Consider the following 14,055-nt stretch of genomic DNA (forward strand, 5'->3'; position numbering starts at 1 on the left):
TGAAATGCAGTTCAACTCTTTTCAGCAGTTCAGTTTTTAAGTCTAATTGACAAGAATGATTTGCGGAAAATAGAATCAGATGTAGTTCAACTTTTTCAGTTGTTCAGTTTTTCAGTCTAATTGACAAGATTGTCACCAAGTATTATTTCACTGATCTGGAGATAAATAAATTGGAAAAAAATCGAGAAATATTTAATTAGGTTTTTTCCTGTTTTGGACTTTAATAAATTAATCATGTCTACCAGCCAAAAATTTCTTAGCATATGTAAGGATACTTGATTGGAAAAGCTTAACCTGTTACATTACAAATTTATATTACATAAAAATTTTCGTCAGGATTTTATTTCGGTTTTAATTAAGTGAAAATTAATCTTGAGTAAAAAGGCACTTTCCATAAAGTAGTCTGTCAGTGTATCATCTTTGTAATTGTTTTTTTGGCTAGAGCACTTTTTGCAGATGATGTTTTCTATTGCGAGAATACACAACTATGGATTGATATTTCTAAATTCCATCTAATCTTGCGGTATTGGAAGTATCAGGCAAGCTGATGTCATTTCAGGTGTCCTTGGACAGGACCAAAAGAGCTGAATAATTCTAGAGTGGAAGGTGGGATGAGAGAGGGTCAAACTGAATTGCAAATTTTTAATGAGGTTGAGCTCTAGATTTTCTATCACATACTGAAAGAATTTTTTAACTTTCAGCTGTCATGGCTCTTCTGGCCTTATTCGTAATAATAAATGAAAAAGGAGATCACGCCACAACAAAAACCCATTTTGAGCCAAAGAACTGTCAAGATGCATCCCTCCTTGGGAGGGATGCTGTCAAAGAGCTGTCAAGACAGCTCCCAAGGAGGGAGCTTTGTATCCCTCCTTGGGAGTTTTCTTGCTTCTATTAAAGTAACTGAGAGATAAAAAACTATTGGACACGTGTTTAGTCTTTTCCTTTTTACTTCATACCAGTTTTTTGTAAATCCAACTCGTATGCTTGAAATACTTAATTGATTTGTCTTGTTTTTTTTTTTTTTTTGACAATATCATTTTTCTTTTAGGTCTGTGTCAGAAGCTCCAGACGGACTCTATAGTCAGGAAAATATCAGTTTTACAGAAATTGAGAAAAGTGACTGCCTTGATTATAGTGAAGTAAAAACTGTATTATAACTATGTAGGTATGTCTATGTTCCGTTTAGTTTTATATCTTTTCAGTTTCTCGAAAGTGATTTTAACAAGTTTTGTCACAGAATAGGAATTAGAAATTCTTGTTTTTACGTATTATTGCAGTGAGTGCATAGACATCAAACGTAGATAAAAAACCATATGTTCCCGCAAATTTATCTGATCAACGGTAATCCAAATACCTGATGTGAGAGTCAAATGTGACCGGTGCTGTAAAGAAAAAATAGCCTTGTGTGCCTCTCAAGTCGTGATTCGACCACCTTAGTAGTATTAAAATAGATTAGGTGATAAAAAGCTAGGTGACTAGGACACGTTCTTCGGATGAAAGATTGCCAAGGATTGTCCCAAAGAGGGCCAGATGAAAAGCAGATCGTCCCGAATGGGGTGGGAAGATGTCATAAGATAAAACGTAAGGGAAATGGTAACTTCTTGGGAGGGTGTAAGGATGGAGTATCATCCCAAGGAGTAACATCCCAAAGAGGGTCAAACGAAAAGCGGATCGTTCCGAATGGGGTGGGAAGATGTCATAAGATAAAACAAGGGAAATGGCAACTTCTTGGGAGGGTGTAAGGATGGAATCTTCGAATACATTGGGATGGAGGAGGAGCATGCGTAGCTATGTTTTCCTCAGGTAGTTTGATTCTGCAGTGAGCTAGTAGTCGTAGTAGAAGGCAAAAACCCTTTCACGGCCGATGAAGCCCTCCGTGACTGACTTAATGCTGAAATCTTCGGCATCGAATTCTTCTTGATTATCATAATTTTGCTGCCGATCACGACATTTTCAAAAGTTTTAAGTCATGTTTTATTTTCTTATGCTTACATAATCTTGAACCTCTTAAAATATTCTTTCCTTCTTTTTGGCTGTCTAGTCAAAAACAAGTCTAGGGATTTGGTCGCTGAACACCTTAAAAAAGTCAGCATGTTCAACCAGACACTCGTAGTCATCTCTGAACTATATCTTTGGCCTCTTTAGCTTTTGATCTGTCAAAATATCTTTGTATAAAATGTGCCACTTTGATTACACAAAATAATACGAATATTTATTTATACCTGTATCCACCGATCCAAAAGATGTACTCCTGATTTTGCCAATACAAAAAAAAAATGAAGAATGCAAGCGTAGATTCCAAACAGTTTTCTTCACTCTGTAGAACTATTCAAACTATTCAGCTTGTTTTTCAAGTAGAAAAAGCTATAATAATAATCAGTTAGCTTGATTTTCCTACTCATTGTAATTTCACCCTCCTCGCTCTCGACAACAGTAAATACTTTTTGGATCCCATTGCTGTAAGTATTATTAGTCAGCAGTAAAAACTAAGCATAATAGGCCTAAGTAAAACTGACTTTTGGGTACCTAGTTTTGATCTTGCTGGAATAGCTGCTCCAAATGTATTGAAAAGTAGTTGGATAGACACAGACGAACTCGTCTTAACCGTGTAAGGGAGCTGTTTTTCCAGAAAGTTTGGTTATGGAAGGATGAGAAATGTAACTGGACTTATGACCAGTTGAAAAACTTGGCAGCTCAGTTGACATAGCCTGTTTTCAAATGGACCAAAAATGTGCAACACTGTTTCGGATGTCATCGTTCGGCTACATAAGAAAGGTCTGATTTAAAGACTTGAAAATCTTGTTAGTTGGTCTTGTTGTCTCAAATCAGTGGTATTCAGCCAAAAAGTAGACAAAATGGAAGTAACAGCTTGGAAATACTTCCAAGGTTCGAAGTTCAACTGGGTTTAATTAAAAAAAGGAAATAACTAAACTTAAAAGTACACTGCTTTGTGACAAAACTCACGTTGAGACCCATAAACATAAAAGATTCTTCACTAACAAGCAGCACGGCTCCCACTTCACTCTTCGACACAACCACACGCACCCTCATTATATAATCTTAACCATAGGGTTGCTCCCTCCCTCTCAGGGCGTACAACCAACTCACCTAAATATACTAAAAAATCTAATCTCCATCTAATTTAATTTATCTTTCTTTTTTTATCATTCACTTACTGACCTCTAACTAAACATTTATTTTAAACTATTTTTGAAAAACCCGAGGGAGCTCCTACATCTCAACTCTTTTGGAAGCATGTTCCACGTTCCCGTTTTTTGTTGTTGTTTGGCAAAAATGAAAAAAAAAATAATAAAAAACAAAACATGAAAATGATTTTTAGCCATTGAAAAAAAAAAAGTGAAATAACAAAACCAAATATTCTGGTAAGGATCTCCGCCAAGCTGTCCTGCTCAAAACAAACCAAAAACAAGCCCCCCAAAAATAAATTAACCTTTTGAAATCAATATTAGCAAAGCAGAAGAAACACTGAAAAAAAATTAAGCCAGAATAAATGAAAGGCCATTAACAAGTTGGATTTGGCAAAAATTATCTCCCTAGCGATTAACCCAGCTCGTCTGCTGGCGTGATTTCTCTAATCAAATCAAATGACTTCGTTTTAAAATGATAAAGAATATTACTTGATCCTTTTTAAATTAAGTTATCACACATTGGGTTTTTAAGAAATATCTCTAGTAAACGCCCCACTGTTTACGCTAAAGTTTTTTTTTTTTTGATTGTTTGAAAAAGCAGAGTTATGAGAATGAGTCAAACTTTAGCGTAAAGACCGGGGTGTTGATTAGGTAACAGCCCCTTTCATATACAAAGTGATTTCTGTTCGTTTTTAAGTTTTAATGTCGCTCCTTACTTTCATTTGAAAAAGCTTGTTTTCTTTATTTTATCAGCGGAAAAAACAAAAGAGAAAAACAAAACAAAAGAGCAAAACAAAAACAAATAATGTGTACATAAGAAGATGAAATCAATTGAGTTCAAGACAATTAGATGAAGTGCATGTCAAGACATTTGACTCTTTGTCGAAGCAAATAACCTAACTCTAAGTTCTGACTGACATAAATTAAATAAGAAAGAATCATTTATAAAATTAATAATAAAAGGAAATTGCTTGTTGCGGAAGTAACTTATTAAATACAGGGCTTACAGAATCTACTGCACAAACAAGTTATTCTATTGTACTGCTTCTTCCACCAATATTCAAAATCTCACGTAGAACTTTCCAATGACAGCTAAGGCTCTAGGTCATTTACGTGAAGGTTGGCAATGGGCAATGGAAGGATGTTTTTGATGTTCATGGGTAGAATTTAGTCAAAGATGAGTTGATAAAGTGTATGTCAAGGCATTGGACTCAGGCATTGGAGATCGGGTTTACAAAAATCTGCTCTGCTCAGATTTTATCTATTTATATTCACTTACTACATGGTCATAATGTAGTTCACTTGCTTATTAAGCTTTACTTAATATTATGTAATCAGTAGTTTCATTATGTATTCTGAATCTACGATTATATAGTTCACTTACTACTTTGTGGTTTAGTTACTTATTGCTAGGTTATCATTATTGTGACAACCATTATGACCCTGTTATGCAAAAAAAGGAAGCAAAATGTTTTAATTCGATACAAATTATAAAAAAAAACACACCATAAGTAGTACTAAGTATCTTTTCACTTAAATTGATACTGTTCAAAACATTAGGAAGCCACCGATATTCCTAAATTTTTGAATTGAGGCCGCACTGATCTGCATAATTATAGCTTTCATCTTATCTTAGCGTGCAAGTAATCTAATTTTAAACACAATTTCTTAAAGGGAAGGTCTTATCTTTAAGAAAATCACCTCTTTAGGAATATGAAATCATTGGCAAGCATATCATCTCTTGAGATCTCATCAATTAGATCATAACCAACACTTTCCATGTACTCTTTTATCGCAACTTTGCCTTCTTTGTCATGGACAAATTCCACGGACAACGTTTTAATATCGACATTGTCCCAAGGTACGTTTTTAAGCACTTTCAATTCATTGCCCTCAACATCTAAACTAAAATAGTCGATGGATGTTTGGTTCACAGCCAAAAGGATGTAACTCAAAGGATAACATTCAACTTGGACGGTGTTACTCTTAGCCGTGTCGGTTATTTTACCGATATTGAATTGCTGCTCGAATAGAAGAATTTCGGGATATGGAAAAGGACTTAAGCAGACTGGAAACGAATGAGCCCTTCGATTTTTCTTCTTTAGTAATTCGAAGTTTTTAGGATCCCCTTCGATAAGAATTCCACTCCAATTGAGACTTCGTTCCATATAAAGCGTGTTCGACCTCGTTTCTCCGTCTAGAGCACCACATTCGATGAAGAAGCCTCTTGTCTGCAAATAAAATTGTATCAAAACTAATTTTAGTTTATATTGCTACAATAAAAACTATATCATTGCGTTGAACTTTCTGATGAAGAACTGAATATGAACTGGAATAGAACTCGTTCTCTGTCAGGCTAAACTAGAAACTGGACTTGGACTAGAATTAAAAATAATTATGTAGGTCTGCCTACATTTTCCTTATATTTGGCTGTTTTATCCATGGCCACCGCTTCGCACCTGTTGGGTTCCTCTTTTAAAGCCTTCTCTACTTTCCTTAAACTCCTCTTATTCTCACATTATATATCACTCAAATACTTCCTCTTTTCTGTCTAGCTTAAAACTTTTTCACTTGTATTTCCAGCCGCGCTTTTAACTTTCCTTCCTAAGACATCATCTACTACTTCACAAACTATTGTCCTTAAATAATTTTATGAATCATTTAGATTGTTAAATAGTAGACTCTCCTGATTCATATTCAACTGTTCCTAGAAAGTATTTCTTAGGTGCTCTTCCTGGAGTCTACTAACGTCGTCTACTAAAGTAAATTTCTGCGTAAGTAGTTATCCTTCCTAAATTTCAGCTTATGATCTGCTCTAAACACTAGTAGATGATGATCGAGTACCATATTAATTTAAGGGCCATTTTATAACAAAATACTGTGTTGATAGTAATTAGGCTGTTATACCTACAAGATTGTTGTTGCCTATAATTGTTGCTTTTTTCCTTTCCTACACAAAATGTTGCATAAATTAAGCTACTTTCTATCCCTATTTCTGTTAACTTGGACATTAAAATCCTCTAAATTCCCTAATTCTTCTAGGGATCTTGTCTATTTGTTTCTCTAAAGGAAAATATACATAGTGTGTAAATAGTGAATGACAAATATTACCATTTCAACTTGGTGAATTTAAGGCTCATGGTAGAACCCCTCCCCCACCCAAGAATTTTCTAATGACACCCAGGATGCCCAATCCCACTTTTACGCCTCAGGACCGGTAGGTGGGTGAATATAATCGTTTATGCAACGTAGAAAAAAGTTTTCACAATGGGAAGGATGTTTCCACCACTCCAAGCACCAATATTAAAGCCGATGACTAAGAATTCCTGATGACTATATGTATATATATATATATATATATATATATATATATATATATATATATATATATATATATATATATATATAATATAAAAATACATATATATATATACTAGCTGTTGGGGTGGCGCTTCGCGCCACCCCAACACCTAGTTGGTGGGGCGCTTCGCGCCCCCCCCCCCCAAGCCCCCCCGCGCGCGTAAGTCGTTACGCGCCATTGTAGTTGTGTCCCTGTGTCCCACCTGTGAATATAGATAGATTTATATATGTGTTTCAAACTACGTAAAAATTGCGAATATACAACATTCTTGGCTTTCCCATTGTCTGTCCATATACAAAGCCGTATGTACTAATAATGACGTCATATGCAAACGCTCTTTTTACAAACAAACAAACATGCATACACACAACTCGTTTTTATATAGATAGATAGATAGATAGATACAATACAAATTAACTGCGTAAAACTTGTGAATATACAACAGTCTTCGCTGTCCCATTGTCTGTGTTGCAATCTTTTAAATTGAAAAAGCAGATCCGTTGGAATCATGGGAATGCGAGGAATAAGAACAGCCTCACCCTCATAAGGCCCTGTCAAGATTGTGGCCTCTATTAGGTTTTCCATTGTTTTTTTTTACGGCAAGTCGCGTGCCATTGCAAAGCTTTGGTGGGTTGATATTTCTTAAAAGTATTATTGGTACGCCTATTTTTAGTTGTAGCACGTGTGGTGGAAACCCTCAAGGATCTATGGAATTTAAAAATTCAGATGGATAATTAACCGCTTCATTTGGTTCCGAAATACAAATTAACTGCGTAAAACTTGCGAATATACAACATTCTTCGCTGTCCAATTCTCGCTGCATATAAATAGATTGTCAGATTTACCGACCCTCGAACATGCAACGTACAATTGTCCATGGGAAAAACAATCAGTATTAAGATCAATACCACATTTTTTTAATGATTGACCTTGAGCTTTGTTAATGGTGATTGCAAATGCTAATCGAATTGGGAATTGCAATCTTTTAAATTGAAAAGGCAGATCCGTTGGAATCATGGGAATGCGAGGAATAAGAACAGCCTCACCCTCAAAAGGCCCTGTCAGAATTGTGGCCTCTATTAGGTTTTCCATTGTTTTTTTTACGGCAAGTCGAGTGTCATTGCAAAGCTTTGGTGGGTTTATATTTCTTAAAAGTATTATTGGTACGCCTATTTTTAGTTGTAGCACGTGTGGTGGAAACCCTGAAAGATCTATGGAATTTAAAAATTCAGATGGATAATTAACCGCTTCATTTGGTTCCAAAACTGTGTCGACTGACTTGTAAAGGACTGCCTGGTCTTGAATCTTGGTCAAAACAATATTGTTGATTTCGTGGACGTCTATATTTTTGGGTGCGAGAATCGCTCTTTCACTTAGCCATTTATTATTTTTATAATTTTTTAGAATATTCGGAAATACTTTTTCAATCAATTCATTTTTGGACGTCACTAAATTACAGAAATCAGCGGGTAGTTGTATACGTCCTGAAATTGGGTCTACTGGGAGCTTTCCGTTTCCCATTGCCAGCAATTGATCTGAAAATATATATATATATATATATACTAGCTGTTGGGGTGGCGCTTCGCGCCACCCCAACACCTAGTTGGTGGGGGCGCTTCGCGCCCCCCCAAGCCCCCCGCGCGCGTAAGTCGTTACGCGCCATAATAGTTACGCGCCATTGTAGTTGTGTCCCTATGTCCCACCTTTGAATATATATATATATATATATCTATCTATATATATAAAAATAAGTTGTCTGTCTGTGGATGGATGGATGGATGGATGGATGGATGTGTCAGGTGACGTCACCTAAAAAAACTGGATTAGGTGACGTCAAAACTGAAAAAACTAAAAAAAGGCAAAAACTACAAAAAAAACTAAAAACTAATAAAAAAAATAAAAAAGCTAAAAAACTAAAAAAACTATAAAGGTAAAAACCAATAAAAAACTAAAAAAAAACTGAAAAAACTAAAAAAAGGCAAAAACTACAAAAAAAAACTAAAAACTAATAAAAAAAGTAAAAAAGCTAAAAAACTAAAAAAACTATAAAAACTAAAAAAAGGTAAAAAACTAAAAAAAATAAAAAATAAAAAAAAACTAAAAAAAAGGAAAAAACTGAAAAATAAGCTAAAATAAAGGTAAAAACCAATAAAAAACTAAAAAAAGGAAAAAACTAATAAATGACGACACTCAAAGAGAAAGCGACCAGGACAAAAGGAATGTTCGATTAGCAATCAACAAAGCACCGGGACACAGGGAGTATAAATGACGACCAGGACACAAGTAAAAAAAAAAATTAACAAAACTAAAAAGAAGGTAAAAACTACAGAAAAACTAAAAAGAAAAAAAAACTAAAAACTAATAAAAAAACTAAAAAATCTAAAAATCTAAATAAACTAAAAAAGAAAAAAAAAGGAAAAAAATAAAGGAGAAAAACAAAACTAAAAAACGAATGTATATACAGACCGGTACACCGGGATACAAATGACGACCGGGACACAGGGAATATAAATAACGACCGGGACACAGGGACACAACTACAACGGGGACACCGGGGGAAACAGGGGGATATAAATGACGACCGGGACAAAAAAACTAAAAAGAAATAAAAACTAAAAACTAATAAAAAAAACTAAAAAATCTAAAAATCTAAATAAGCTAAAAAAGAAAAAAAAGGAAAAAAATAAAGGAGAAAAACAAAACTAAAAAACGAATGTATATACAGACCGGGACACCGGGATACAAATGATGACCGGGACCCGGGACACAGGGAATATAAATGACGACCGGGACACAGGGACACAACTACAACGGGGACACCGGGGGAAACAGGGGGGATGTAAATGACGACCGGGACACCGGGACAGGGAATGGTCGATTAGCAATCACCATCAACAAAGCTCAAGGGCAATCATTAGAATCATGAGGTATAGATCTGAATACAGATTGTTTTCCCATGGACCATTATATGTTGCATGTTCAAGAGTCGGTAAACCTGACAATCTATTTATATGCAAAGACAATGGGACAGCAAAGAATGTTGTATATTCGCAAGTTTTACGTAGTTAAAACCATATATATATATATATATATATCTATATTCACAGGTGGGACATAGGGACACAACTACAATGGCGCGTAACTATTATGGCGCGTAACGACTTACGCGCGCGGGGGGGCTTGGGGGGGGCGCGAAGCGCCCCCACCAACTAGGTGTTGGGGTGGCGCGAAGCGCCACCCCAACAGCTAGTATATATATATATATATATATATATATATATATATATATATATATATATATATATATATATATTATATATATATATATATATATATATATATATATATATATGGTTTTAACTACGTAAAACTTGCGAATATACAACATTCTTTGCTGTCCCATTGTCTTTGCATATAAATAGATTGTCAGGTTTACCGACTCTTGAACATGCAACATATAATGGTCCATGGGAAAACAATCTGTATTCAGATCTATACCTCATGATTCTAATGATTGCCCTTGAGCTTTGTTGATGGTTATTGCTAATCGACCATTCCCTGTCCCGGTGTCCCGGTCGTCATTTATATCCCCCTGTTTCCCCCGGTGTCCCCGTTGTAGTTGTGTCCCTGTGTCCCGGTCGTCATTTATATTCCCTGTGTCCCGGTCGTCATTTGTATCCCGGTGTCCCGGTCTGTATATACATTCGTTTTTTAGTTTTGTTTTTCTCCTTTATTTTTTTCCTTTTTTTTTCTTTTTTAGTTTATTTAGATTTTTAGATTTTTTAGTTTTTTTATTAGTTTTTAGTTTTTTTTTTCTTTTTAGTTTTTTTGTAGTTTTTACCTTCTTTTTAGTTTTGTTTGTTTTTTTTTTTACTTATGTCCTGGTCGTCATTTATACTCCCTGTGTCCCGGTGCTTTGTTGATTGCTAATCGAACATTCCTTTTGTCCTGGTCGCTTTCTCTTTGAGTGTCGTCATTTATTTTTTTCTTTTTTAGTTCTTTTAGTTTTTACCTTTTTTAGTTTTTTTTAGTTTTTTAGATGAAATTTTTTTTTAGTTTTTTCCTTTTTTTCGTTTTAGTTTTTTATTGGTTTTTACCTTTATTTTAGCTTATTTTTCAGTTTTTTCCTTATTTTTAGTTTTTTTTTTATTTTTTATTTTTTTAGTTTTTTACCTTTTTTTAGTTTTTTTAGTTTTTTTAGTTTTTTAGCTTTTTTACTTTTTTATTAGTTTTTAGTTTTTTTTGTAGTTTTTGCCTTTTTTTAGTTTTTTCAGTTTTTAGTTTTTTTTATTTTTTTTATTTTTTTTAGTTTTTTACCTTTTTTTAGTTTTTTTAGTTTTTTTAGTTTTTTAGCTTTTTTACTTTTTTTATTAGTTTTTAGTTTTTTTGTAGTTTTTGCCTTTTTTTAGTTTTTTCAGTTTTTTTTTTAGTTTTTTATTGTTTTTTACCTTTGTTTTAGCTTATTTTTCAGTTTTTTCCTTTTTTTTAGTTTTTTTTAGTTTTTAGTTTTTTTAGTTTTTTACCTTTTTTTAGTTTTTTTAGTTTTTTTAGTTTTTTAGCTTTTTTATTTTTTTTATTAGTTTTTAGTTTTTTTTTGTAGTTTTTGCCTTTTTTTAGTTTTTTTAGTTTTTTAGCTTTTTTATTAGTTTTTAGTTTTTTTTGTAGTTTTTGCCTTTTTTTAGTTTTTTTAGTTTTTTAGCTTTTTATTTTTTTTATTAGTTTTTAGTTTTTTTTGTAGTTTTTGCCTTTTTTTAGTTTTTTCAGTTTTGACGTCACCTGATCCAGATTTTTCAGGTCACGTCACCTGATCCACACATCCACAGACAGACAACTTATTTTTATATATATAGATATATATATATATATATATATATATATATATATATATATATATATATATATATATATATATATATATATATATATATATATATATATATATATATATATATATATATATATATATATATATATATATATATATATATATATATATATATATATGTTATAACAGGATTTTATTTGTATAGGAAATTTCTTTTAGAAGAGGTCAACCAAATTTAAATGGATTTGCTACCTCAGAATTTTCACTCGGTCGCTTTGTAGAACCCTCTGGGCTGAAAAGAAAGTCATCTTATGCCAAAAAAAAAATTAAAATGCTACTAAGTTTTGACAAAATCTTTCCTGGTAATTAAAAGCGCCAAGAAAACGTTGTATTTTTTTTTAATGAGCATTCTTCGGGAATTTGAGAACTATCGGTTCTATACAGTCACTCCTGGAAAAAAACAAATATACATGCATGCTTTACCATCCTTCTGGGAAAAGTTTTACTATTTCGTAGATATGAGCTTCAAGCGTCTACAATAGTGTTTTCTTATATGCCGAATTCGATGGCGTAATTTTTGTCGGAATTACTCACCTTTCATGAGTTGCTTTCCCCCTTTTTCGAAAATTAGGTACACTTTCAAAGAGTTTAAACTTTTGATTTTGCAACTTTAAACTTCATGAATTCATTATTGCCAACTGTATACTACAAAACAATGAGGATAAAGGATTAAGATCCTCCAGACTCAGTTGCCTGACAAAGGAATTTATAAACATAAACACAATATTTCTATTTCAAGGTCAATAAAACAAGGTTCATGGTTTCACCTGTCTCCCTCTGATAATTTCAAGATGGTAATTATGAATCCCCCCCCTCTACCTGCACACCTTATATGCCACTAAGAATATAAATGAAATCATATATGATAACACCCTACTTAAATCAAAAAAAAATTATGTTACAAAAGAAAACATTTTTGTTATATGTAGCCATATGTAGCGTGTAATCACCCTGCAGGATCTTCTTTCAAGCTTAGTTCAAATGAAGGGATATTGGACATTATTTCCCCCCCCCCCACGAACTTTCATTTATTTTCCTGAAGACTCATGGAGAGTTATGCAAATTGGGAATCAATATATACAATAGTGGGAGACATCAGGCACCTCTCGACCCCTACACAATGACCTACACCCCTCTTTATAATAGCTGATGCACAATCACAAATCACCGTCCATAATTTTATGAAATATCAAGCGAGCCAACTTAGTTGACTGAAGTTTTAAAACAAATGTCTATATTAACCATTTGTCTTGCGTGGACTAGGCGAATTTTTAAAAGCGGATGCAAGACCGTGCGGCATTACTTTTTTGAAACTGCGAGGCTCAATATACTTTTTTTTTAGATCGATTGGTTGTCTCAGGATTTTCAGTCGACAGCAGCCTGTCCCTCAAAATGCTTCTTTGCTGCCAAAACATGGCACAAAACAGCAATTTCCCATGGCCTTATATCTGTGACAACTGAAAGGGGCCCTAGAACTTTTAGATTCCACTCGAGTGAGTCCTCTTCTGGTTTTCAAAGACCGTTGATTTGAGACACCCACCTATGAGAAAAAAAAAATCATGATTATTTTTCTGGGAAAAAATACAGAATTTTACGTTTTCCCATAAGAACTTGAAAACCTCTAAAATAGCGTCCTCAAATTTTATCAAGATCACTTGTCTTTTTGGGGATGTTTCCCTCAAAAACCAAGTGATTTTTCTCAGAATCGTAGCTTTTGATGGGTAGCTTTAAGCATAGTGAATTTTATAGGTTTGGAATCAGCAGAGAAAAAACTCGATTCTTTTGATTTATTTTAAGGACATGCAACAGTGGCATGTCCTTATTTTATTTTAAGGACATACAACAGTGGCGTACAAAGAGTACCATTTTGAAAAGAGTTATACTCATTCATAATATACAAACAATTGTTCCATGAACATGAAACTTGGGTCTAATATATTCATTTGTAACAAAAGACTGCTCATAATACCCATGGACAACAAAACTTCAATGCTCAGTTTTGTAAAAGTAAAATAGACAAAACACTGACGTCTTTAAAAATAATAAAAAACATTGTATTTGCATTGGGTTTACAACCCAAAATTTGATATCCATTGGTGACCTGTGGCTATCGATCTATAATTATAAAATACCTTATAATCTAAGGCTTTTAGAATGGCTTTTGATTGCCCCATGGATGGATCGTACAAATGGTCGCTCTGCGATAACTGATATCCATTTTCTGATGGCAGATGCATCAACTCATTTCTCAATCTTGTTATAATGAATGGATTATGCAGCTCAACACTAGGTCCAAATAATTCCGACGGTCTTTCCTCTGTCTTAGATCTAAAAGCTTCACTACCACTTTCATTTATCGAAAAGTAGATAAAGATGCCGAAAAAACTAAGCAAAGCAAACACTAATACCACTTTTATTTGATATCCCATTCAAACATTTATTGTTGCAGATTTGATTGAAGTAATCATCAATTGTTAGAAATATTCACCGTGTGCTTCCACTCTCTTATCTATGCATTAGCACCTAGTTTATTGCAAAGATATAACGAGATACAAATAGTGAAAATGCTTACCTAACATTCTTATCTTATAGTCCCATTCCCAAGATCAATGTAATTGACATTTTAATCTGATAAGCTGACTCTTGCGAATTATTTATAA

General features: G+C 33.6%; 2 protein-coding genes across 3 annotated transcripts in view; one reads left to right on the top strand and one right to left on the bottom strand.

The window, feature by feature from the left end:
- The window catches only part of LOC136036272 (cadherin-99C-like), a 105,135-nt gene extending 103,871 nt beyond the window's left edge, over window positions 1–1,264 (top strand). For both annotated transcript variants that reach the window (XM_065718412.1, XM_065718413.1), the window contains exon 19: window positions 1,049–1,264. In XM_065718412.1, the coding sequence (XP_065574484.1) occupies window positions 1,049–1,157 (109 nt within the window). In that variant the 3' untranslated portion in view covers window positions 1,158–1,264. The remainder of the gene's footprint in view (window positions 1–1,048) is intronic.
- Window positions 1,265–4,606: 3,342 nt separating this feature from the next.
- On the bottom strand, window positions 4,607–13,928 carry LOC136036274 (protein Star-like). The gene is made up of 2 exons (XM_065718414.1): window positions 13,528–13,928; window positions 4,607–5,380 (listed from the first exon to the last, which is right to left on the bottom strand). Exons 1-2 carry the CDS (start codon window positions 13,822–13,824, stop codon window positions 4,847–4,849), a joined length of 831 nt encoding a protein of 276 aa, XP_065574486.1. The 5' UTR covers window positions 13,825–13,928; the 3' UTR covers window positions 4,607–4,846.
- Between the last annotated feature and the right edge of the window lie 127 nt (window positions 13,929–14,055).

The sequence above is a fragment of the Artemia franciscana genome, chromosome 15 (genome assembly GCF_032884065.1).
Source record: "Artemia franciscana chromosome 15, ASM3288406v1, whole genome shotgun sequence".
Taxonomy (NCBI): domain Eukaryota; kingdom Metazoa; phylum Arthropoda; class Branchiopoda; order Anostraca; family Artemiidae; genus Artemia; species Artemia franciscana.